Source organism: Ammospiza nelsoni, chromosome 12 (genome assembly GCF_027579445.1).
Source record: "Ammospiza nelsoni isolate bAmmNel1 chromosome 12, bAmmNel1.pri, whole genome shotgun sequence".
In the NCBI taxonomy this organism is placed as follows: Eukaryota; Metazoa; Chordata; class Aves; order Passeriformes; family Passerellidae; genus Ammospiza; species Ammospiza nelsoni.
This window is the reverse complement of record NC_080644.1, coordinates 12,807,851-12,835,517: the sequence shown is the minus strand read 5'-3', so window position 1 is coordinate 12,835,517 and position 27,667 is coordinate 12,807,851. Positions and strand designations below refer to the sequence as shown.

General features: G+C 42.5%; 1 protein-coding gene across 1 annotated transcript; it reads right to left on the bottom strand.

Annotated features, from left to right (window-relative positions):
- On the bottom strand, nt 1-27,667 carry CHMP4B (charged multivesicular body protein 4B). Its single transcript, XM_059481008.1, has 5 exons — nt 27,360-27,667; nt 4,939-5,116; nt 4,143-4,257; nt 3,518-3,644; nt 1-824 (listed from the first exon to the last, which is right to left on the bottom strand). The coding sequence occupies exons 1-5, from the start codon at nt 27,553-27,555 to the stop codon at nt 757-759; spliced, it is 684 nt and encodes a 227-aa protein (XP_059336991.1). The 5' UTR covers nt 27,556-27,667; the 3' UTR covers nt 1-756.

Genomic DNA, 27,667 nt, shown 5'->3' with positions numbered 1-27,667 from the left:
TGAAAATTAATCGAGATATTTAATGCAGTGCAATCCATAGTAGTTTCTTAATTAAAATAATTGTGTGCATGTATCTGAATGGGTTATCAATTATCACAAAAAAGCAATAAACATTGTAGTGCTGTGTAGAAAAATGTACAACAGAACTTGAAACCTTCCCTACTTCCAAGAGAGCGTGGATCAACTGCAGATCATTCTCAGCAATTAAAATGGGCACAGTGACTACGTCGTTGCAGTGACAGACACAGGGCTGGCACACAGCAGTCAAGGGATATAAATAGACCTGGCAAAGAACTAAAAACCTAAAGCATTCTTGCACCTAAAACACAATAAAGAAGCCAATGGGGGCTTACAACTTTTCCTGGTTTTTAAATGCCTTACAAGACTCCTAGACACACTTAAACTGACTTAAAATTACAGAGTATTTTGCAGCTTATTTCAATTCAATATATGGCCCAAATTGAAGATGAAGATCCAGCAGCGGCAGGAGCACAGTCCCAAAGCTGAGTGTTTGATTTTGCAAATACCTTTTCTACAGAAATTCAACCGTATCGACAGCAGGCAATTCCCCTGCTCCCCCTTCTCTCCTCTGGGCAAACTTTTTTCCATGCTATGCAGAAAACAGCAATGCAGTTCCCACTGCTCTGGGTTAAAATTAAAGATAAAGACATTTTGCTTATGCTTTCTCCTCAACAAAACACATTTGCACCCAGAATAGGTAACCAAAGTCTTTTTTCCAGCCAGGGGCTGCTGTGGTTACATGGTTCCTGCCCAAGCTTCCAGCTCTTTCATGTCATCATCCTCTTCTTCCTCTTTCTTCTTGGCTGCAAAATCACAAAAGAGAACAAGTGAGTGGGAATCCTGACAGAATCCTCTGTGCCACTGACAAATGAGTAAATGAAGCACCTAAGGCAAGCTGTGGACAAAAAATACATAAAATCTTTTTGAGCTGAAGTAAAAAGTGCTTTGCTGAAAGAGCCACAAACTTCCTGAGTGGAAAAAAACAACAGCTCCCACAGGAAGAAGGCAGTGGGCATGAAAGTTCAAGTGTGATATTTTCCCATAATTTCCAAGGCTCTTTCAGAGAAATGCAACTTCTTACAGAAACTCATCTGATGTCTCCAGAATGAATTTCTTCCCCATCCACATGAAATTCCTTACTGCATCACTGAGTATTGTGAATGCAGGGCATGAGGTGTTTGGGTGAGGTACAGAATGTGGAGGGGCTGGAGAGGCCTGGGGATATCCCACTCCTCCTCTCCTGTGCTCCCTGGATGTGGGTGGATGTGGATGTGGATGTGGATAGGAGGGAGCAGCCTGGACACTGCCCACTCCTCCTTCCTGGTTGTTCCAGGGCAGAAAATGCTGCTCTTTGTTAGAACCTGACAAATTCACTTTCCATTAACTCAGCAACAAAGGTATGAACCCACAAATAGCTGCAATAATTCTGGAAAATGCAAAATAAAAAAAACAAAGAGTGAAACAATTCCTGGTCCAAGTGGTGTGTGTCATTCCAAAAGAAATGTTTACATCAGGAAAACTGAGTCAGCTCCAAGCTCCAGACCCCTCACTTGTACAAGGCTGGAATTTGGTTTTCTATATTAAGCTCCTCCAGCCTCCATTAAACAATTTCTGCCTGAATTTCTCCTGACACCACCACTAACAAAATTCCTTATTCAGGCTGATCTGACTGAAGCCAAAGTCCAGACTGCTCCTGAGAAGTGGAAAAGCAGGAAAAGCTAGTGGTAATCTCCCCTTCAGTGGATAAAAAGGAGGTAACAGAGTCAGCTCTACTTCAAAAGACACATTATTATTCCCAAAAAGACAATTACACATGAACCTGAACCATTAGGACAGTTTTCCCTTTGGAGGTCTGACCATGGTAATCAAAAGCAAACTTTTAATCCCAGTGTTAAGTCAGTTTTCAGTGAAAATCAATTTAGGTTCAAAAAATAAACCCACACAAAATCCCCACCCAACACTACCCCAGAATCCCAATTTTTCCCAAGTGCCAGCCTTGGGGGCAGCTTTATTGAAGCAAGAACTGCCACTTAAATACATTAATGGAATTCATGGAATTCTCATTTCCACCCAAAAGCAGCTTAGCATAAATCCTGTGAAACACTGAGCTTTATGCTTGCAGCTTTTACTACCAAACTTGTACACAATTTGTATTATTTTAGGGAGTTTCCCTAAGTTTTAGGCTGTGTAGCTCCTTAAATATATCCACAATTACAACACCCCTTACTTGTGTGCAGTCACAAAATGCAAAGAGTAGATTTGGGTCCAGACATTGTGTTTTAAGACTATTTAGAGAACAAACCTCATTAAACCAACCAGGCAATAAAAAGGCAATGCACTGGTGCATTTAATCTATTTCTCCTGAATCTGAAAAAGTCTCAGATTTCAGATATTCTGATAGAACTCCCTCCCCTCTCACCAACTCTGGTCAGCAGCTCTGCCTGGTAAAACACAACCAGGAACACAAAAAATCAGTGGTGTCAGAATAAGGAACACAGAAAATCAGTAGTGGCAGAATAAAACCAGAGGAACACCAGGAGCAATGGCACAAAGCAGAACCTGCTCAGGCAGTGCTGCTGCTTCCCACACCCATCCAGGCCTGGAAAGGCAGCAGGATAATTACAGATACACTGACCAACTGGGGTTATTTGCATCCACTGCTTTTTTTGGAGTTTTTATCCTGTTCCAAGTAAGGACATGGAACAGAGCTGCAAATTCTGTAAGTTATTCATCACAGTCAGGCAGATTCAGCAAAATGGGCTTGTAAAGGTTCATATCCCATTAGTGCTGCCAGAGGTGTCCCAGCTCAGCTGAATTCCAGGGGGAATGTTCATGCAAGAGGGATTTAAGAGCAGCTTTGAACTCTCTGTGTAAATACAAACATTGCTTGTCCATCCTCCAGGTAAAATCCTCACAATTTCCTGGGTATGTGTACTCTAGGATTGGGATGACCCTGACTTTGGGAATGCCTGGTCTGGGTACTGCAGAGGAGCCCACAGCCTTCCTAAAGAGGGAACCCCAAAGGAAGATCCTTCCAAGGCCAGAAAAGCAGGGATCAAATGAAAACCCAAAGGAAACATGGATCCATGGGGGAATGTGAACCTGCCTGGGACTGGATGAGCCTGGAGGTCTTTTCCAACTGCAATGATTTATGAGTTAATTCACTCTGCCCTCCCTTTTATGACCTCAGGGTGTCTTGCCAAGATTTCTTCCTTGTTGGCCCAGCAGCACCTGAAAAAAGGCTCCCATCCCACCTGGATGAGCTGGAGCAGAAAACAGCTGCTCCTGTGACAGGGAGTGATTTTTGTGCTGCTTCTGAAAGGCAGGTGCCCCTCACAGAGAAATGGCAATCACTGGCTGTGATTTGGGATTCAGGAAGCAATTCCAAGCAAAATGTCTGTGCTGCCTGCAGCCAGATCTCCCAAATGCAAGGAGCAGGCAGATGAATAAGCACACTTTTAATGGTGCAGGATGTTGCAGTGAAGGTTGATCATACCTGGCTTGGAGGGTATTGATATTGAGGGCACGTTTGGTAGTGGTACTGTCTCCGGACCACTGATTTCCAGCAAGTTTTTGTCTAGTTCTTCTTGTTCTAGTTCCTCTAGCTCTGCCATGAGTTCATCCTAGGATTTCAAGGAGAAAAAAAAAAAAAAAAAAAGAAGGAACTATAAGTTAGATTCATTACCAATCAGATATAGCTGATCATATTATTAAAGAAAATAGCACAAATGCACAGGGTCAGAGGAATCTGATTCTGATGTGATTCCTGTACTTCATCTCTTGGAGGGAAAGCAGAGGAGGGAAGAAGAAATCCAAGTCCAAATATTCTCAGGTCAGGCCATCCAGACCATTCTGAGCATAAAGTTCAGGTTACAGCCAGAAACAACTGCAGGAGAGATTTCAGAGCCCAGTCCTGCAGCCAGGCACACACAATGTGCAGATCTCCAGAGAGAGATCCTGAGGGACACAATTCCTGCAGGGATTTCAGAGCCTTCACAAGAAGATGTGGTGCTCACATGATGGGGCTGGCAGTGCTGGGCCAGTGGTTGGATCCCTGATCTTCCCAACCCAGAGGACTCCATCCCTCACTGGTACAAAGAGAAGCAAATGAAAAGCCATACCTCATCAAATTCCTCCCCAAATCCTACTGGCTTGGAGATGGCTGTAGAGATCTCATCTGCCAGCTCTTGCTGCTCTGCAATGTCCTGCATTAATTCATCTACTTTATCAATGTCCCTGGAAAAAAAAGGAAATAATTCAGTGTCAGCAGGCACCTTCCCAACCAACACTGCGTTTCCTGGCTTCTGTAGAAATCCCCACCACTGTGACATTTCCAAGGCCCTTCCCCAAAATACACTTTGCATGCAAGTCTGGGTTTTATCCCCCTGGTCTCAACACAATTAGAGATGTATTTTTAATTCTTCCTGCAAGTTTAGCTCCCAGTAGTTATACAGACACCAGGGAGAGCTTCTGTTCTGCACCACTGATATTAATAATACTTTGCTCTCTTCCCTGATTCAGCATTATTACATCCACAATGTTTGCTTGTGGAGCAAGCACAACATTTCCATAATGCAGTTTTACCATTAATTATTGCTACATACACCAACTCCACTGCAGAAAAACAAGTTTTAAGACCCCCTTTGAGGCTTAAAATTTTTGCTGTTACAAAATTGATCTGTGCCATTTTCTTCAGACCACACTGGTGCTACCCAGCTTTTGGATAAATATAGAAAATAAAACAGTAGTAAACTGAGGAAGCATCATATTTGTGTGTTTTGTTCAATTTTAGCTGAAGTGAGAGCCTTTCACAAGAAGGTTTTGCTGCTCCAGCTCCACCTTTGGTTTGGAATTCAGCAGATGTGAGAAATGCCAAACCATAGATCCTGTGGGAAGATGCAGGAGGGAGTGACTTACATGTTGTCATGAGCAGCTTTCATAGCCTTAGCAGCAAAGCCCATGTTCTTGAGCACTTCAGTGTTGGTGTTGGCATTCTCCAGGGCTTCCCTCTGGAATTCAATTGTTGATAACGTGCCATCTATCTGTGCCAGCTGCTTCTCATACCTCTTCTTGCGCTTCAGGGCCTGCAGGGCAGCTGCAGGGCAAAGGACAGGGTGGCACTGGTGAGCTCTGTGCCCAAAACAGCCCCTCACACTCTGCACCAATGCCACTCAGCACAGAGAGATATTCAGCATGTTCTGGTGTTTGTTGTCTACACAGATCACCTGTGCTGCCCAACCCTTGATTTGCTATCCTTCAGGGGTGGCACAGAGGTGGCTGCTGCCCTGTGGCTGTCACCTGTCACTTGTCACAGCAGATGCCAGCCCAGACTCACTCCTGACACACCACAGAGACAGTAAGGTCAGGACTAAGTCTTTTGTCCTTAGGTGTGTGTGTGGCAGCCACCTTGACATCTTCAGTGTCATGCTTTCTATAAGCTACAAGAAAGTAAAATTTGGTGAGTGATTGGTTGATGATTTATCATCATGGTTTGTATTTTTCTTTGGTTTTTTTGGGGAGGTTAGTTCTGGGGTTAATTCTATGTTTGTTTGGGGGTGGTTGCTACAGCAAACAGAAAGCTTCAATATCCAGGCTCATCCACCAAAACCAGCCTTGTTCACCTTCCCCCCATCACAGGAAGGCAGCACTGCTGGTGCAGCTCCTGCCAGGTGAGATCTTTGTGGTGCTGCAGACCCCCCCTCCTGCTGAACCCCTGTTCAAATCCAAGGAGAAATGTTCCCTCAGCTTTGCACTTAGATGTGAAATACACCTTCTAAAAATGTTGGTGTTTATGTATGCTTTTATGTTTCGTGTTACTCCTCCTAGAAGGTGTTTACACAACAGCCTGAGCTGGGAGAAGCCTCACTGAAGGTGGTTTGAGCAATTTGCTGCTGGTGGGCTGTGCAGGAGGAGCCCCCCAGGACAGGACTGGTGGGAGGACTGGTCCAACCTGCCCTACCCACCCCACCCAGCCAGGGAGCAGCCAGCAGGTGACAACAGCCCACAGCCAGCTCTGCCCAAGACACCTGGGCAGAAACCATGGCCATTCCAGAGACAGACAGGTGTGAAAAACACGTTCCTTTTCTTTTAAAAATTTAAGTTGAGTAAAGGACTTTTAAAAAATTTACAGAAGTTTAATAGGAGATAAAGATTATAAAGCAAAGATTATTACAGCCAGGTGTGTCTGGCACTCAGCTAAGAGCACATTTGCTATTTTGGAAACACTCTTTATACACTATTTTTACTGCACTAGTCTGTTACATATTTATAAACAATTATGCATAGTAAACTTTTTTCTTCAAATTAGTTTACACATTCTAAGAAGTATTTAGTATGGTTCTTTTTCAGATTTGTTTCTTTAGAGCATGTGTATTCCTTGACTGTGGTTTTAGTCTATTCTTATTATAACTTTTATATTGGGCTTTGGTCCATATTGTCTTTAGATGGTGAGTGTTGATAGTTGGTGTATCTGTAGTAGGTGTCTTCTTCATTTGTTTATTGGATATTATCTCAGTAGGTATTTTAACATAAGCATACTTTTATCAGTGATTTCACTACTATGTGTAAGCTTAATTAACAACAGAAATAAAAACTATATATTTATAGCAAAGTTACTTCAACAGTACACATATGAAATGCATTGTAAGATTTGCAAAAAGCCAATATTATAATATGTATGTATATTATAATATGATTATATTATAATATGATTATATTATATTACATTACATTATATTACATTACATTATATTATGTATGTATAACCCAGGGAACACCAACCTTACACAGAGCTGTACAAGATGTGCTCGATGCCACAGCCCTGGCAGTGTCCAAGGCCAGGCTGGGCAGGCTCAGAGCAACAAACACCTGGTGGCACATGGAGTTTGGCACAAATACAGCCTCCCTGCATGGCACTGCCCTTCCCTGCCTGCTCTGGGCTGAGCTGTGCTCTCCAGGACAGCTCTGCTCATACCCCAACCCTCACCTGGGCCCCAAGCTGCTGCTCCAGCAGCCTCAGCCACACACTTTTCATTTCTGCAGTGCTCTGATCTCTCAGAGTCTCACAGCAGAAACTATTTCATGTCACACAGGACTGGCTCTGCTAAAAACCAGGCTTGGCCCTCCCAAAAGCTCAGTCACACACACCAGGAATGGTGGCAAATAAAACTTTACATCTTTCCATCTCTGAGAGAGATGCTTTCCTGCTTTCCAGAGTAGGAAATCCTGACAAGACAGTTTCTCTTATCTCCCCTTGCAGAGGGCTGCTAACTCAGGGATGTGATGAACATGTTTATAAAGCTGATGGAGCCCACAGGCAGCCCAGGTGTTCTGGCAGATGCCACCCTGAGATCTGACAGTCCTGCAAGGTAAAATCCCAAACAGAGCTCCAGCTCTGCAACTGGTTATGAATATGCTGTATTTGGTTCAATTCAAATTAACTAATGTGTTACAGAACAAAAAAAGCACTTTTTAATGGGAAGGCCCAGCTAAGGATGCCAAGCAGCTCAGGATTGTTTAGGAGAAGCCAGTACAAACGCCAAGGACCCAAAACAAACACAAACAGTGAGTGCAAAACAAACAGTGCCTCTGCCCTGACTTTCCCTCCAGTGGTCAGTAAATGTGCCCAGTTTGGGCCAGTCCAACATCCATGTGTGTGACAGGACTGAGAACAGGGGGTGTGCAAAGGACAATGTCTGATCTGCAGAATGAGGCACAACACAAACATCCCAAACATTCCAGATCATAAAGTGATGAGTAACACATTGCTGGGATATTTAGACTGGTTCATTCTGCACTGATGGTTTAATTAAGGATATAGGAAGTTTTCTTACTCAGAATGATTAAAAACTGTTAATAGCTGTGTTTGTATAGTGACATGCTGGGGAAATGCCCCACAACAAGGGGATGTGAGAATTTTGTGCCTCGTGGAGAATTACTAGCAAAACCAGAGATTTTATAGGATTATATAACATTATACAAAGTCAAATAAAATGCTACAATTTCTGTCCAGCTCCCCACTCCAGCTTTCTCTGAGAACAATTCGAGTTTGTCTGCATTTCATGCAATGTTTAAAACAAAGTGCTCAGACACAAGCACTGCAGGGATCACTGTGAGTGATCACAAATTCTTATCAGGATCACAAGTTCTTATCAGGACTGTTGGGTAACCCCGTCCCTCCCATTCCCACCCACACCTCCTGTGCACCAGAACTGCCCTTACAGTGCACATGGATTTGTGGCATTTTCTGTTTCCCACCCCTTCAGACCAAGGAAAATACTTATTTTCTCCTCCCTAAGGCCAAAGATCAGGAGCCTACTGAAATCTTATGAACTGCCAGAGTACATGTTTTTGTCAAGTTTTTATTAAAGTCAAAGTTATAAAAACTTAATCTGAAGGGAATTACATTGGCTCTTTTTCTCAAAAAAAAAAAATCTTTTTCCAAAATCAGAAATAAATAAAAGTGTTGGAACCCTGGTTGCTGAGAATTTTAAGACTTTCTGTGCTGCCAGGCACTGACCCCCAAGAGAACACTGCATTTGACCTGAAACTATAGAAAAAACTTCCAAAATTAAATAATAGAACTAAGATTATGAGTGTGTAATTGGAATAGAAGTGTGTATATCAAACAGTAGAAAACGTAGAAGTTTTAGAATATAGTAATATATAAAAAACAAGATAGAAGTTTTAGGGCAGAGACTAGTCCTTCTTCTTTACCTTCTTCTTTACCTTCTTCTTCATAAATTTGAGTAGTATTATATAAATAAATAAAAAATCCACATTGCAAACCACAAATAATTAGTTATTAAGTAAAAAGTATTATTTAAATATTTAAAAATTAAAAAATTATTTTATGTGTCATTTCTTAAATAAAGTTTATCCTTAAAAGATCTTCTAGAGAGAGACATACCTCTCCATTTTTAACTTTTTAAAATTAAGCACTACAAAACTCACAACTTAAGACTGTAATATAAATAAGAACTAATAAACATCTAAGTGCAAACAAAAAAACCTTCTCACACATTTAATATCAATCTTAACCAAAATAAACCCAAAAATCCATTAAATAAGCACAAGAGACAGTGGGGTACAAATGTCCTGTAGCATTTTTAACTTATTAGAATTAAGAACTACAAAACTCACAACTTATAAGACTATAGTATAAATAAGAACTAATAAACATCTAAGTCGAAACAAAAATACATTTAATCCCAACCTTAACAAAAAAACAAACAAACAAAAAATCCATTAAATAATGGATTTTTGCTCACCTTCCTCCCATCACAGGAAGGCAGCACCTGTGGGGTACAACTGTCCTGTAGCATTTAACTTATTAGAATTAAGACTACAAAACTCACAACTTACAAGACTATAATATAAATAAGAACTAATAAACATCTAAATCCAAACAAAAAATACATTTAATCCCAACCTTAACCAAAAAAAAAAAAAAAAAACCCCAAAAAAATCCATTAAATAAGCACCAGAGGCAGTGGGGTAGAGATGCCCTGCAGCACTGTGCAATACAAGAATTGGGTGTGTCTGAAATCAGCGGGCCAGGGCCTCCCTGTGCCCCCCTCAAAGCTGCTATCACATCCAACAGCCCTGGCAGAGGCTCTGCTCAGCACCCACACCCCAAAGGATGCCTTTACTGCTTCCAAGGCAGTAATTAGAGGCAGAAATGCACTTTACAGGCAGCTGTAATTGCTGTGGAGCTGCTTCAGCAGCACCTGTGACAAGGTTACAATCATTTATGCTGGCCAGCCAGAGTTCACTCATGCCCCAGAAGGTGCTGTAGAGATCACCCAGCAGGGTTTGCCAGAACCAGCAGATCTCAGCTTCCCAGCAGTGAGACAAACTCCTTATCTTGGACCCAAAGCCATGCAGGATTTCCAGGGCCAGCCTCTCCCAGCAGCTCCTGCACAGGGCCTGATACGCAGAGAGTCCAGCTGGGCTGAACTCCCCTGCAATATCCCTGGGACATGAAAACCAGGACCATGGGGCAAACAAAACCTTACTCTGCCAACACCCTGAATGCTGCTTCCACAAAACATAGTAGTAAAAGGTTTGTTCATCAGCATAAAGCAGACTCCAATGATAATTTTATACCCTGGGTTCCCCAAAAAGATTCCCAACAGCTCTTCTGACACAGCCTAATGGCCGAACTCACTCTGCAATATCCCTGTGGAGTAAAAACCAGGACCATACAAAACCTTACTCTACTAACGCCCAACAATGCTGCTTTTACAAAATGCAGGAGTAAAAGGTTTGTTCATCAGCATAAAGCAAACTGTAATGATAATTTTATACCTTGGGCTCCCCAAAAAGCTCTTCCTCTACCACAGTTTAATGGTTGAACTCACTCTGGAATATCCCCCTGACATAAAAACCAGGACCATGAGGACCATGGAGGATACAAAACCTTACTCTGCTAACACCCAACAATGCTGCTTTTACAAAACATAGAAATAAAAGGTTTGTTTATCACTATAAGCAGATTGTAATTATAATTTTATACCCTAGGTTCCCCAAAAAGCTCTTCTTCTGCCACAGCTGAATGGCTGAACTCACTCTGGTATATTCCCAACATAAAAACCAGCTGCTGTAAGAGGGGATTTAACAGCCCTCAGTGCCAGCAAAAATATCTGATCATTCCATGGGCAGTTTTCACAGGATAATAGCAAGAACCTGCCAATAAAGAGTGTTTTCCACACCTCCTTCTTACCAGGCACACTGGTGGTTTAACTTAGAAGTCCAATGTGCAGCATGAATTACAAGCACTTAAAAGATCCTCTAAAAAAACCAATCAGCAGATAACAAACCTTAGCTGTACTTTATCTGACTTGTTTTATTGTCTGAATAAAGCTTTCAGACAATACATATGACTGAGGGAAAAGCAGTTGGATATATTTGTATATAATTATTATTATAATTTAATTAAAGGTAATGTATTTAATACTACCTGGGTGACTTCTGCCATCCGTGAGTAGGCTCAAAATGTCCTTTTCCATTTTGATATATTAATTGTCTTTATTATCAGCTGTGACAGGGATGTTGGAACCAATTTTTATTAATAAAGATTAAAATGATTGCCCCACAGAGCCCCAACCAGTTAAAATGGGTATCAATAGTTTATTATCTCTTTTTCATTGGCAAAAGAATGTAAAATTTCTCTGGGTTAATGAGCATCAGACTGATCTCTGCAGTTCCTTTTTACAGAGAAATTCTGACAAAGAAAACATCACATCCAAGAGAGGAATAAAACTGCAGCTGAGTCCAGCCAGATCTGGGCTGGCTGCTTCAATTTCTTGAATATAAAACCTGCCTAAAACTACATTCAAATAAAATTTTTCAAGCTTTTTAACAGTTAAAAACCTATTCCTTCCTCTGCTTTTTGGTTTGGTTTGGGGTTTTATGGAGGATGGTTTTTCACTGATTGTTGGCTGGTTGGTTTTTTTTATTTCCCGTCTTTGATTGAAGTATAAAATACTGTTTTAATTGTCTATTTATTTGAATTTCTGTGGTAAATACTGTTTTAGTTGTCTATTTGTTTGAATTTCTGTGATAAATACTGTTTTGTCTACATATTTGAATTTCTGTGATAAATACTGTTTTAATTGTCTATTTGTTTGAATTTCTGTGATACTGTTTTGTCTATTTATTTGAATTTCTGTGGTAAATACTGTTTTAATCGTCTATTTATTGGAATTTCTGTGGTAGAAATTCCAGCAGAAGTTCTGCACTCCTGTTTGACCATGGAGATTCCCAAGAATTCAGGGTTTCACTGGGATGTCACCATGGCAGGTGACAGCCGAACTCTGTTTCCAGTCACTCCTCCTGCCTGATCAACACCCAGAAATGAAAAGAGCAGAGTCACTCAGCCAGACTCTCCTCCTCTGTCAGCACATCAGTCAGAAAAACATGACTGCTCACCCAGATAATGTCATATTGTCCTCCAGAAATGCTTCTGTAAGAATGTGATGTATTTAGAATTATTTTAACCCATGTATAGGCAAATTATTATTATTAAATGAACTGTTTTAAGTCTGATGATTTTCTCTGCAATATTTACAGCAGTTTGTTAGTCAAATGAGGCAAATATTCACTGTGATAAGCAGCTTGCAGGATAATAAAAATATAATTTTACTACATGGGAATGCATTCAGAGAGGGAAAACTGACTATGAATGTCAGTGGTTTTGTTAAAAATCAAGAGCCCTCCTGCAAATAAATATTCCTTACACACTGGCAGGACAGGCAGTGTTCCTGGGATATTTATGTACACAGCAAAGCTGTGGAATTAATGCTTTTAAATATCATTAGCAGGAAAGAGTAGATCAGCAGATAAAAACCTGGAAGAAAGCTTTCTTACATAATTAGAACTTTAAGTTTTGCTGGCAAAAACACATTTCAGCTTGAGAGGAGAAAAGAGCACTAGGAATAGAAGTCAGGAGTGTCACTGAATTCAAGAATTTAAATTACCAAGTTTCACTGGATTTAAGAATACACCTGACCAAGTTTCATTGAATTTAAGAATACACCTGGCGAAATTTCACTGAATTTAGGAATACACCTGATCGAGTTTCATTGAATTTAGGAATACATCTGGCCAAGTTTCACTGAATTTAAGAATATACCTGAACCAAGTTTTACTGAATTCAAAAATACTCCTGACCAAGTTTCACTGAATTCAAGAATACACCTGACCAAGGTTCACTGAATTTAAGAACACACCTGACCAAGGTTCACTGAATTCAAAAATACACCTGAACCAATTTTCACTGAATTCAAAAATACACCTGAACCAATTTTCACTGAATTCAAAAATACACCTGAACCAATTTTCACTGAATTCAAAAATATACCTGAACCAATTTTCACTGAATTCAAAAATACACTTGACCAAGTTTCACAGAATTCAAAAATACACCTGACCAAGTTTCACTGAATTCAAAAATACACTTGACCAAGTTTCACAGAATTCAAAAATACACCTGGACCAAGTTTCACAGAATTCAAAAATACACCTGGACCAAGTTTCACTGAATTCAAAAATACACCTGGACCAAGTTTCACTGAATTCAAAAATACACCTGGCCAATTTTCACTGAATTTAAGATTACACCTGACCAAGGTGGAAGTGCTGATGATGCCACAGGATTTGTCCCCACACAGTACAGGTGTCTCCTTCCTCTGCAAAACCCTCCCAAAATTCACACTGACACCTAAAACAGGGGTATAAATTTTTGTCTAAAATAGAGAGGCTTCTCCTCTAGGGGAAAACACTGCAGTTAACAGCTCTGATTATTCCACCTGAGGGGAAAAATAACTTCATCTCACAGCTAATTCTTGCATTCTCTCTGGCACAAATGGCAGCAGCAGAGATGCCAGGGCACAGGGAGAGCAGCAATTTGAATATGGCATGAGGAGTTCCACAGCAGCCTCAGGAAATAATGTGCACCCAATGTCAGCCACACCAAAATAATAAAGAGTGCAAGATCTGCAGAGGAGCTGCCCAAACTGGGGTGCCTTGGCCCCTCAAGTGCAAGTCCAGGCACTAAATAGGATTGAGATAATCAACTTAATAGTGGAAAAGCATTTTGCACATTACCCTGTGCATCCATCTGTAATTTGCTCTGCAAAAAGCAGCAATTTTATTTTTGCTGCTTCTGAAAATCCTATTCCATCTTCCTGGCACTTGCCTGGGAAGCAAATTTCATCAGGAAACATCCTGGCTGTCCTTGGAATGGGATAAACAAGGAATTGCCTGCCCTGCCTGCAGTGAGGAGCTTTATCCTGGGCAGCAACTGCTCATCTCTCACTGCTGCGGTCCAGCAAACTGCCTACAGATCTCCAAACAAAACCCTAAAAAGAGAATTTAAAGCCATTGACAAGTTATCCCCAAATAACAGATTAATGTGGCTGTGAGCAGATAAAAAGCCTGGTGACTACAGACTGATCAAACTCTGATTTTTGCCTTGAATAAAACCCTTTCTGCAGAGTTCTGATGGCTCCAGAGCTGCTACACCAGGACTGCCCTTGCTGGTTCCATACAGAGGCATCCAGGCCATGGCAAGGATGGCTCATCCCAGGGGAGTCTCAGAACACAAAATGTCAGAGGTCCAAACAGCCAGGTGTGATTTTAAGCTCCAAAAAACCTGCTGTGATTTTAGGCACCAAATAGCCAGGTGTGATTTTAAGCTCCAAAAAACCTGGTGTGATTTTAAGGGCCTAACAGCCAGGTTTGATTTTAAGGTCCAAAAAGCCAGGTGTGATTTTAAGGTCCAAAAAACCCAGTGTGATTTTGAGGTCCAAAAAGCCAGGTGTGATTTTAAGGTCCAGACAGCCAGGTGTGATTTTGAGGTCCAAAAAGCCAGGTGTGATCTTAAAATCCAAAAAGCCAGGTGTGATTTTAAGCTCCAAAGAGCCAGGTGTGATTTTAAGGCCCAAAAAGCCAGGTGTGATTTTAAGGTCCAAAAAGCCAGGTGTGATTTTAAGGTCCAAAAAACCCAGTGTGATTTTGAGGTCCAAAAAGCCAGGTGTGATTTTAAGGTCCAAAAAACCCAGTGTGATTTTGAGGTCCAAAAAGCCAGGTGTGATTTTAAGGTCCAGACAGCCAGATGTGATTTTAAGGTCCAGACAGCCAGGTGTGATCTTAAAATCCAAAAAACTCAGTGTGATTTTAAGCTCCAAAGAGCCAGGTGTGATTTTAAGGCCCAAAGAGCCAGGTGTGATTTTAAGCTCCAAAGAGCCAGGTGTGATTTTAAGCTCCAAAGAGCCAGGTGTGATTTTAAGGCCCAAAGAGCCAGGTGTGATTTTAAGCTCCAAAGAGCCAGGTGTGATTTTAAGCTCCAAAAACCAGGTGTGATTTTAAGGCCCCAACAGCCAGGTGTGATTTTTAAGATCCAAAAAAACTGGTGTGATTCTAATGTCCTAACAGCCAGGTTTGATTTTAATCTCCAAAGAGCCAGGTGTGATTTTAAGCCCTGTGGTGTCCAAGTGTTTGGGACACAGAGGTACCAAAGGATGGTTATAAATAAATACATTTATGATCCTGTGAGATCACCTCCTGAGAGCTCTGCTGCCTCAGGGATGTGGTCAGCTCTAAATCCATGATCCACATTTGTCCCTGATGCCAGGGTCTGTCTCAGCACTCTCCTGTGCTTTTGTGCACTTTTAGCAGAGAATCATGGGCAGAGTTAAGGCCTGGTCCTTCCCTTGCCTGTTTATTAAATTTCTAAAAAAGTTTCCAAACCCTGCCCTCAAAGGAAAGCAACTATTGCCAGCCCAGAGATTGGGACTGATTAAAACTACTTCAATAAAGCACCCAAACCCAGGCAGAGAATACAAAGTTTTTGCCTTTTAAAATACAAGATTACAAGTTCCTCTTGAGCAAAGCAGTGCCATAACATTTAGTCTAGTGTGCAAAACCAATAAACACTCCTGCTCTAAAAATCTAGAAATGTACAAAAGAAAAAAAAAAAACAGAAAGATTAAGAAAAAAGCATTTGTAGAGCAGAAATCAGGGTGTGACACAGCAACAGCCAAACACGAGAGGAAGCAGCTTTGCAAGGTGATTCCTCTCTCCTTTGAATGTCAAGGCAACACTCCTCTGGTCAATAATCTCTGTAAAATATAATCTCAAGGTAATTCTGGGATGGTTTTGTCAAAAAAAGGGGAAAAAAAGTCATAAAAAAAAGGTCATCAAAAAAAAGGTCATAAAAAAAAAGGTCAACAAAATAAAAGTCAGTTTTGTCAAAAAAAAAAAAAAAAGGGGGGGGGGGAAATGTATATCAAAAAATAGGATCATCAAAAAAAAGTCATAAAAAAGGCCATCAAAAAAAGAAGTCAGTTTTGTCAAAAAAAAATTTTAAAAAGGGAAAAAAAATGTAATCAGAAAAGGGGTCATTGAAAAAAAATTAATAAAAAATGGTCATTGAAAAAAGTAATAAAAAAATTAAGTCATCAAAAAAAAGTCATCAAAAAAGGTCATTAAAAAAAGTCAGTTTTGTCCAAAAAAATTTTTAAAAACATAAAGAAAATGTAAGCAAAAAAAGGTCATCAAAAAAGTAATAAAAAGTCATCAACAAAAAGTAATAAAAAAATAAAGTCATCAGAAAAGGGTCATTAAAAAAATCATCAAAAAATAATAAAAAAGGGTCATCAAAAAAAGTCATTAAAAAAAGTCAATTTTGTCCAAAAAATTTTTAAAAAAAGGAAAAAAATGTAATCAAAAAAAGTGTCATGCAAAAAAGTAATAAAAAATGGTCATCAAAAAAAGTAATAAAAAATAAAGTCATCAAAAAAAAGGTCATAAAAAAGTCAATTTTTGTCCAAAAAAATTTTAAATAAGGAAAAAAATGTAATCAAAAAAGGGCCATCAGAAAAAAAGTAATAAAAAAGTCATAAAAAAAGGTCATTCAAAACAAGGGAAAAAAAATCAGTTTAGTCCAAATTTTTTTTTTTTAAAAGGGAAAAAAATATAATAAATAAAGGGTCATCAAAAAAGTAATAAAAAATGGTCATGAACAAAAAGTAATATAAAAAGTCATCAAAAAAAAGGTCATTAGGAAAGGTCATAAAAAAAGGCCATCAAAAACAGCCAGTTTTGTCAAAAAAAGGGAAAAAATGTAATCCAAAAAAAGGGTCATCAAAAAAAGGTCATAAAAAAAAAGTCACTTTGGTCCAAAAAAATTTTAAAAAAGGAAAAAAATTTAATGAAAAAAGGGTCATAAGAAAAAAGTAATTAAAAAATGGTCATCAAAAAAGTAATAAAAAATGGTCATCAAATAACCTAATAAAAAAAATGGTCATCAAATAAAGTAATTTTAAAAAGTAATCAAAAAAAGGTCAAAAAAAAGTAATAAAAAAGGCCATCAAAAAACAAGTCAGTTTAAAAAAAAAAAGGGAAAAATGTAATCAAAAAACAAGGTTATCAAAAAAAGTAATTAAAAAAGGGTCATAAAAAAGGTAATAAAAAAATGGTCATCAAGAAAAAAGTCATCACAAAAAAATCATTTAAAAAGTCATCAAAAAAAAAGGCCACAAGAAAAAGTCAGTAATGTCCAAAAGAAAAAGGGAAAAAAAGTCATCCAAAAAAAGGGTCATCAAAAAAAAGTCATTTAAAAAATGGTCATTGAAAACAAGTAATAAAAAATATCATTAAAAAACATAATCATCAAAAAAAAAAGTCAGTTTTGTCCAGAAAAAAGTCAGTTTTGTCCAAAATAAAGGGAAAAAAATGTCATTTACAGTGAGCCTTGGAGGTGAAATGAGAAGAGCGGGAATGAGCAATCCCAGCTGCAGAGCCAGCTCTGTCCTAGCCTGCTGCAGTGTGCTGGAACTTCCCTCCCCAGGTGTGCCTGTACCTCTCTCCTTGCCCCCTTGCTGAGTGAGTCCTGTCAATCAGGCTTAACATTCCAGCAAGGCTCGTGTGGTTGGTCAAGTTCAAAGGATGCCCCTCAGGCCCAGGGGTCATTGGCCTGTCTGGGTGTCATCTTCTCCTGAGACCCTGCCCCTCTCACCTGGTTGGTGGCTCACCTGTACCTCCCCTCCCCCTGTCCCTGAGCTTAAAAGGTGAATCAGACCATGCGGCTGGATTCTGTTGGAGCAGTTGCTCACGTTCAGACTCCTGTAACCATGGAATAAACCTCTGGACATTAAACCCTCCAGCAGAATCATCTCCTTTTTCTCTTCACCATCACCTGAAGCCTTCCTCCTGAGGTAACGGGGTTCCAACAAGCCTGGACTTGTTCAGTGCCCAGCTGCAATCTCCAGCAAGCCAAGGTATCTCTGGGGTGATACACCGCAGTTGCTGCCTTTGGCCCAGCAGCGAGGGTCAGACTGGCCCAGGCACAATCCAACTGGTAATATTGGGATTCATATTCCAATACTAGCCAGGAGCTGGCAGAATCTCAGAAATGCTGGTTCAGCCAAAACCATCCAGCCTGGAGCTTCAAAGCCTCCCCTGCCCGCTGATCCGGGCTCTGGAGGCAAAGCCTGCCCTGCACTGCCCCATCCCCAGTGCCTGCACTCCTCAGGCTCCTGCAGGCCTTTGGGTGATGGCAGGGACTGCAAAATTAAGGGATTTCCAAATTAAATTATGTATTTTCTAAAGCTGCCTGAGTAAATTAGCCTCTCTTACTCTTTCCAACTTGTGAGAAATGTGTATTTTATTATTGGCTTTTTGCAAATATTCAAATGAATATTCTATGTGCTGTGTTAGAAAGTAATCCTGTTAATTCTCTTAAGTAGTGTGTTAAATAGAGTTTTAGGTTATAAAAATTGTTAAAATAGAAACGATGCTGTGTAGGATACTTTTTTTAAAGAAAGGACTTGCAGTGAGATAGCAGCCACAGGACACCTGAATCTTTCAGAAAAATGAATTTATTGCTCTCTTATCAGAGGAAATGAACTTCTTCCCACCTTGAAGGTGCTGTCAGGATTCAGAGGAAGAAGCTGACACTGCCCAGACAGAATCCTGTGTTTGAATGGAATTTATGCACCATGTATGAGGTGTATGAATATGCAACAGGCTGTTAATCCTCTGTTAATGTGGGTCCTTTTTTGGGCTCATGCTGCCGGAAAACATCCATAACTCTTTGTCTCTATTGTCTCATATTGTCCTAATTCAAACTGTCCAAATTATTATTACTCTAATTGTATTACTATTTTTATAACCATTTTATTACTATTAAACTGTTAAACTTTTAAAAAGTTTAAGTACTCAACCAAGATTTAAACTTTTAGGATGAGAAATGTGTGTTCCCTAAGCTGTCCCTGAGATTCTCACAGCCTGCAAATACTATTTATGGGTTTTCTCTTTGATTTTGTAGTTGCTGAAGGTACCTTGTTAAAGAGAATTCCAGTGAAAACCCAGAATATTCCTTTGAATCTCTGCCAGAAATTCATCAGGTTCAGCTTTGCAGGAACAGCTCTTAAGCATCTCAAAATGCTGGTTTCTCACAGGAAAAAAACAAACAAACAACCCAGTTCTCTAAGCTGAACAGTGTTTTTGTAATTAATTCACAAACTGAGAAGATCCTACCCTGAAATGGCACATTTAAGACCTTTTCTTGCTGGGGAATTCAAAGAGTGGCTGCCTGGGAATCCATCAGGCATTTTCCAGCCTTGGACCATTATTATTAGAGCCTTGCCAAGTCTAAAAATTCCATTGATGCTGTCATAATATTTAGCATTTCTCTTAACAGCCTGACTTCCCCAGATGAGATATTTTGGGATGTAAAAAAGATTTTTTTTTGTGAATGCTGAGATTCCAACACTGACTAGGGAGGAAAAGCTCAGAACACAAACCTTCAGAAAGCCAAAAGTTATAAAGCAAGTAAGACAAACCGTATTTTTTTAAAAAAAGTTTGTAGTTTTTGACTCAGCCTCCAAACACTCCAGAGTCATCACTGCAGTATTTTTGAGGGTGAGTTGCAGTTTTGAATGGCAATGCCAGGCTCTGAGGCTGGGATCAGCTCCAGAGCCAGGCTCAGCAATAAATTCTGCTCCTGCTGATGGGGCTGCCAGGGATGCAGTCCCCAAAAAGCCTTTCTGCCTCTCACTGTCCCCCCAGGACAGGGCACGTGCAGAGCCCACCATGGAGAGCATTTTCAGGAGGTAAAATCCTCACCTTCACTGGAGATGCAGCGCCCAGGGAGCCCACAATGAAGTTTGCTTTCTATTAACTTGTTTTTATTTCATAACCAACCAAAATCACCTCCAAATGTTTCAACACCACTGATTCCTGTCACTCTGCCATTTCTCTTTTCAGTTCCACAACACCTGAGCAAGCTCTGTGCACAGAGCCCCTAAATGTGGATGAAACCCTGCCAGGCCCTGAGGAGCACACACAGTGTGGGTGTTTGGTGACACTTTCACCCCCCCACTGCACACATCCCATCACATCCCAGAGATGTGACACTGGTTATTTGGACACCTCCAAACTTCAGAGGGCTTTCTGTTTGAGCTGGAGATGCAAATCAATACTAACATGTCAACAGTTAGAAAATTAGAATTCATCAAGGAGCAGTTCAAAAAATTAAAAACATACAGTGCCTTTTGTAAGTGTTTTGAGGGGCTAATTTCCTTCTTTTGCTTTCCAACATTGAAATAAGACAATTTATACAGTTTATACAGAAATAAGCAGCTTAGAATAGGCTAGGATAAGGAAAAAGAAAATAAGAAAATGAGCTATTTTTACATAATACATGTGAAAATTAATTCTTATTAACATCTAAAATATTGTGCTATCATCAAACTTCCATCATTCACTGCCACTAGTCAAGAGCTGCAAGACAAAAGCTGCCCACATAATTATCCTGTAACTCTGTTAGCTCCTAGAAACTGCTAATTGGCAAGGCTTCATCTCAGCAGTGAACCAGGGGAAGCCACAGAAGAGCTTTTCCAACTGGGCTTCCACCTGGAAGGACACCATGGACAGAACTGTTGCTGCCTTTGCCACAGCCTGGCACTGAGGTTCACACTCTGCTCTTCTGGGTCCCACCACTGCTGGGCCCTTGGTAGTGGCCACAAGGAAGGTTCCATGGGATCACAGTGGTTTGGGTTAAAGGGGACCTTAAAGATCACCCAGTGCCACCCCTGCCACAACAGGGACACCTTCCACTGTCCCAGGTGCTCCCAGCCCTGTCCAGCCTGGCCTTGGGCACTGCCAGGGATCCAGGGGCAGCCACAGCTGCTCTGGGCACCCTGTGCCAGGGCCTCAGCACCCTCACAGGGGGAATTCCTTCCCAATATCCCACTCTGGCAGTGTGAAACCATTCCTGGTTATCCTGCCATCCATGCCTTGTCCCCAGTCCCTCTCCAGCTCTCCTGGAGCCCCTTTAGGCCCTGCAAGGGGCTCTGGGCTCTCCTCAGAGCCCTCACCTGTCCAGGTGAGCACCCCCAGCTCCAGCCCTTCCTTCAGGCTCTGGATCCCTGCTCCAGACTCTGGGGGATGATTCAGAGCAGATCCAACCTCCTGATCACCAGCTCTGCTGCAGCCTTGGGCTGTCTCAGGGAAAAGCAAAACCCTGACAACATTGATGCTCTGCATTCTCCAACTGCATCCTGTTGGTTTCACACACTTTGTGCCAGGAGTTCCAGTTTGTTGAACACCTGGCTGCAAACATGATGGGAAGTCAAGGATGAGATTGCTCCAGCTTTTAGTTTTGCAAAAATCATCCATTTTAAGCAGTGACAAGATTTTACTTAAAACCCTGCTCATGTCCACACTTTGCTGGCTGCAAAATTCAGGCCACAACCTGCTACCCAAAGTCTCTGGGACAAACATCATATACCCAAAAAGCAGAAATGGCAATGTAATTTTGGGGTTTTGGGAGCAATAAGGGATTGACAGACAGATCTGAATGATACAAATACAAAGCCCAACACATCCCAGTCCAGATAAACTCTCCACAACTCAGCACAAGTCTAAGTAAAAAAGGGTTAAATCAAATTGATGACTTGCATCATCTGCAAATTATAGTTCTTGAATTAGCCTAGGAGCAGGATTCAGTAATTAGGCTCGGAGTTTAATAAAATACTAGAATCCAACATTTAATATATTTTGAGAGGAAAAAGAATAAAGTCAGTAGCTGCAAACATGCCAGGCTTCCCTCCTGACAGGGTACAGGAACAGAGGAAGGATGTATTGCATCAAGTACAGTTACCAAATCATGTATTTCAGAATCACAGAGTTTGGGGATTTTTTATGCCATTTTTAAGAGCAGTTTTTAAAAATGTGTTTGTGAATCCCACCACTGCTCCCAAACTGTTTTACACATGAGGGTCTTGTCTCCAAAAACCCCTGCTAAACATAGGTAGGGTAGAATGCAAAGAGGAAGGTTCTTTTTTTTTCAAGATCTAATTAAAAAGAGCAATTATCACTTTTCCCAAGGCAGGTGGTGAATGCCCATCTCATTAACCTCGGGGGAAGATGAAGCACTCAGGCCTGCACTGCCATCAATATTCCTGCACTGAAACCCTGGGTTATAGAGAAGCACCTGGAACTCAAACATCAATTTCCCATTAAACTGAGACTTAAAACACAGAGAGGGCAGGCTGAGGGGCTGGAGATGGGCTGGGAGTGCGGCAGGACTCCCTGCACAGCACCTGATGATTCATGCAAACAAAACCGGGGGCAGATTTGCTTCTGGGAGGAGAATCACTTCTGCTGGCAAGCAGGAGCTTTGAGCTGTGTTCCCAAACCTGTCAGAGGCCTCACACACACTCACAGGGTTTCACCCTCTGAATCCCTGCCTGTGCCCAGAGCTGAGGCTGCAGCTTTCCCTGCCAGCTTTGGAGCACCCAGCCTTGCACACAGAACCATCCTGGCCCTCCTTCCTGCTGCCATGAGCTCATTGCCCTGTGTCCCTCAGATGTTATCACAGGTATTGTGATAACAGAGCTGCCCTTCCTCCTTCTTCCTATCAAATTCCAGCCTCCCTCTCCCAGCCAGCTCCAGCATTTGTGTGGTTAAGTGTGGAAAACAACTTTTCTCTCTTTTTTTTTGGTAAGAGTTGGGTTTTGTCCGGCTCAGCAAGTTAATCCAAGTTCATGGCCAGCCCACACAAACAGCAAGAGCAGCACAGAGGAACAGGCAGGGCCACTCCTGGAGCAGCCTCACTCAGCCAGTCCCAGCTCTGATACCAGAACCCTCCAGCTGCAGGGAAATCACAGCTACAGCCTGATGGGACAGCTTAAAAAAGGTAAAGGGATGTAAGGAGTTCATTTCCATCACAAACCATCACCTGAGGCAGCACTGAGAGCCCCAGGTAGGCCCTTCAAATCAGCCAAGCCCAAGCTCCTGGTTGGTTTGGTTTTGGTGCTGGATGGAGAACAGGAGTGTTCTCTCTCTAGGAAAAGTCTGAATTATACAGCAGGTATCTAGCAGTGGGTTTGCATCTATTTTGTGTACTTAGTGCTGGGGAAAAACCCAACACTGTGTATGTACAGTGAAAAGAAAAACTTTGACATCAGAAAAGAAAACTGCTCACTGACAGAAACCAGAGTGTAAGGAAAATCCATGAAATGTCACTCTCCTGCTAAAACCTGAATACATTCTGGCACAAAATTGGTTTTTCACCCATTCTGCTGTTTGTAGCCCTAGTGTTAGCTAACAGACAGGTAAGATCAGTGGCAGGCAGGCACAAAAGAGCATCCACTCACCCCAGATCTGAATCTGAACGAGCTGCTTTTAACACTGGCACTCTGAAGCAGCCCTGAGCTTCCCTCCCTCCTGTAATCCTCACACTCAGACATAACTTGAGCTTCAGGTTCCAGGAGAAACAGACTGTGGAATTGTTATAACCGAGGTAGTCAGAGCTAAAGGCATTAACCCCTTGTTGTCTGTGTGCCTGTGCTATTCCTCTGTGTCCTAGGGTGACATTATGATGCTTGTATCCCCATTTGTGTGTTCAGTTCATGCCGGATATTATGTTCTGTGCCTTCAAGGCTGGCTCTGAAGAGTGAACGTTTTGTTTTGGTTTTGTTATCAGCCATTCTCGCACAGCTGGTGGGACACACAGACAGGGTAGTACGTGGTGCTGCTTTGGCTTTTTGCTTTGCTTTTCCTTCTGCTTTGCTCTTGCTTTTTGCTCCTGCTCAATAGTTAGTTTAGCTAAGCAGTCCAAATTTCCCTGGACTGTTTTTCTTTCCTTTTTTTGGGACCACTCAAAGCTGCTCCAGACTGGGACCTGGGAACACCGAGAGTTTGCACCTTGTGGCTGCAGCAGCTGCCCCAGCACAGGAGGGACTGAGAACAGAGCGACCACCCCCAGAGAGACTTTCTGAATTTGTCATCTTTTTCAGAGTGGTGTCATCCAGTATTGTTCATTTTGTGTGCTGGGGGTGCTGTGCCTGTTAAATAAACAGGTTCTTTCCACTTCTCTCTGAGGAATCCTTCCTGAACCGACTGGGGGGAAGGGCTGTGTGGGTTTGCTTTCTGGAGGGGCCCCTTTGGAGGTTTTCTCCCAAATCTGCCCTAAACCAGGCCACTCTGGCAGCTCAGCTTTGCGTGATCAGCCACAGGAACAGAAAGACCAGAGCAGCAGAGATTAGGATCAGCTTCAACTCCCCTGAAACTGAACCCAGAACCGCTGGAGTAGATGGAGCAGCTCAGTTTGTATCACGAGGTTTGGGCACTGAGAAAACATCCCAGCTGAAACAACGGCACGGACGAACTGGAGCGGAATAAAAGGAGGCAGCAGCAGCAGCACGGGGCTCCCAGAGCATCAGGCTCACAGCTGCACTCTGCTTTTGTTAGAGCAAAGTTGATTTCCAGGGCAGATGTAAAATGAGGGAGGAACTGGCTGAGCAGTGTTTAAATTAGTCAGCAGTGCTGCTGCTGTGAGAAATTCATTGAGGAGTAAATCGCTACTCACGAGGTAGAGCTGAAGTGTGGGAGGGTTTCTCAGAGGGGAGGGACAAAGCCCAGAACGCTGTTTTCAAAAGACTGAACGTTTCCATGAGAACACAAAGCACAAGCATAGCCCAAGTTCCTCTCTGAAGAGGGAAGAGTAACTTGCCTGTTTCCAAACAACCCTTCCAATGATGATTAATCTTGAGAATTTTTCATCCCATGGACAAAACACGGCAAGGACATTAAAGCCATCACTGCTGCTCTCCCCAGCACACTCAGAACTTTTCATACAAGATTAAAGCCTCCCATGCCAAGAAACAACACAGACTGAGGGAATTTCTACTGCAAAGTTCCTTATTATAACCCCAGAATGTCCCGAGTTGTTTGGTTACACAGCCTGGATACCCTAAATACAGATAACAAAAAACACACACGTAAAACAAGTTCATAAATTAACAAAACCCTGCATGTGCTTGGGGCGGGCACAGGAACCAGAAACCTCTAAATTTCTAAGATTAAGCTTTCCTTAGGCTCCAGAAGTGCTGCAGGAATGAGTGAATGAGCCTTTGGAAAGCGGCTCACTTGGCACCTGAACAATCACCCAGTGTGCTGGGCAGCTCAGAATGTTTCCTTTTGTTTCCTCAAGTGTTCCAGACACCCGCCTTTCCTCTGGGACTACAAAAACGCCATTCCAGGTTTTCCCAAGGTGATTTAAGCTTCCAGGTAAGCTCCCTGCACCATTCTTTCACCTTCTTTTGGCTGTCCCACAGCAGCTTCCAGGACTGCCCAGCTGAGTGGGGGATGTGCAGCATCCACAGGAGATCCTCCAGGAGCAGCAGGGATTCCAGAGTGAAGTGATTAAATCTTGGAGAACTAAGCCTAAGGATTCTCCAAATTTAATTTTTAAGAGTTGATCCAACACTTAAAATAATCTCTAGCTAATTATCTTTCATTCAGTTTTACTTGAAAGCATTTTAACTATACCAAAGTATTTCCATTAAAATGACATTTTCACATATAAAACCAATATATTTTTATATTCAGTTAAAATATGGATTTAAGTGACTTTGCATCAAAATCGCATAGATAATGGATTCTGAAACAACCTAAGGTCAGAGAAAATCCAGTATCTGGCTATCAAAAAATGCAATTTGTAGGAGCTCAGCTGATGAACTCAGAAAAACTGAGTGTGTCCTGAGGGGAATTCACTTCCCAGCAAGGCACAGACAATCAGCTGCCTTAACTCCCAGCCCAGTGAGAACAGTCGGCCTCTCAGTTCCAGAAATGGAAAAAGAGTGGTTTCCTTTTCCAGCAGAAACCCATCCCTGCCCTTCTCCTATTCACAGCTCCTTAATTACTCCTGTGCTGCTGCAAGCCCTCAATTAGTGTGAGCCAGAGCCCCGCCGTGGATGGGCAGGTTCTCCTCCTTCCTCCGCCTCCAAGGAAATTCAATCCCTCCCCTGGCCAGGTTCTGAAGGGCAGCACACTGAGAGATGCCTTTACATCAGGGAGACAAAGCCGAACAGAAAGTTCAGCAGTTCAAACACCCAGTGTGACCCAGGAGATGAAGAAACTGCCGAGGCACATTTTGGTTCTCATTGCCACAAGAACCACAGGCCAGGCTCGCTTCTTAGAACTGCTGCAGTGTATTTGGTTTAGAACTGACTTGGTTAAGCCTCAAGTCAGGCTCTGCTGAGGTCACTGATAATCCCTGAGCCCTCATGAGCCAGCTCCATCCACGTCACCCACACACAAGGAAGTTCTGGAGTCTGAAGGAGCTCAAAGTGCTGACTGAAGGAGTGACATGAAACTCCTGAGGGTAATTACTGCCAATGAACCCTTGCCAGACGTGTTTGCAGCTCCCTGTGCCACAGGCAGAGCCACTCCTGCTCCTGCACAGAAAGGGCAACAACATCCACACAGAAATCAGGATGTGCTTTCCTGGAAACTTTTACTGCCAAGCTAAAACAAGGAAGAAGTGGATTTTCAGAGCACTGGAATATGTAATGTGACAACTGCCTTATCTCCAGACTCATCAAGCACAGCCAGACCTGCCTGGGGAAGTCAAGTTCCACCTGGGAAACAGCAATTCCATTAATTAACCTAAGAGTGTGTGTGGAAGAGCCTCTTGGAGGCTGAGCAGTGGGAATAACCCCCAAAACAAACACTGCTTCCAAAAGAATGAGTATTTCCATGAGAACACAAAACAAAGCACAAACATACCCCAAGTTATTCCCAGAAGAGGGAACATTAACTATTAAATCTATGTTTATTTTCATCAGCTCTTACCAAAAGTTCTAAGTGTGTTGGGGAGAGCAGGAGCTACAGCCTGAATGTGTGTGCTGTTTGTTGTCTGTGGGATATTAAAATATTCTATTTTAAAGAAACCCTTTTAATGTTGGCCAGTTTTCTCCCTGGAAATTCTTCACCCCAACAACAAAAAACAACCAACAAAAACATTCAGGCTGTAACTCCTGTCCTCCCCAGCACGCTCAGAACTTTTGGGAAGACGTGATGAAAATAAACACAGATAGCAAAGACTTTTGTGGGTTGGAATTAAAACCACCAGCAAGGCAAATCAAGGGCTGATAGCAGGGTGCTGCCCGGCTTTTCCCTTTGCTTTTCAGGGATACTTCCCGGAGCTCTCCCCACAGTGAGAGGCAGGAACACCACGGAGGAGCCGAGCACTATCGCGACATGGGAGTCACGAGATTCCCACACGGGGCAGCCCAAGGGAAGGGAAGGGGACGTGTCCTCCCTTCCGAGGAAACGCGGCTGGGGCGGGAACCGCGCCGGGAGGGCGGTACGGCCGCGGAGAGATAGGACAGTGCCAATAAGTACAAAATAAAGGCACCAAGGCATAAAAATAAAGGCTCTGGGTGTAAAACACAGCAGCACAGCCGCGCCTGCGCTGGCCAAGGCCCTCCCGACCTGTTGCCCGCGTTCGGCGCGGCCCGGCCCGGCCCCCCCCCGCTCACCGCGCTTGTTTTTGGTGCCGTGCTTGCGGGCGGCCGCCAGTTCCTGCTCGATCTTCTTTTCCAGGAACTCCTGCTTCTTGCTCAGCATCTCCTCCGTGTCGCGGAGCCGCTGGATCGCCTCCTGCGGGGACGGACCCTTCCCGCCGCCCTTCCCGCCGGCGCCCGTCCCGAACAGCTTCCCCAGGAGCCCCGACATGGCTGCGCGGGGCCGGGCCGAGGCCGTGCAGCTGCGGTGCCCGCTCCCCTCACTCCGCTCTCCGCACACACTGACCCGAGGCCCGAGACCCGAAGCCGCCGCTGCCGCCGCC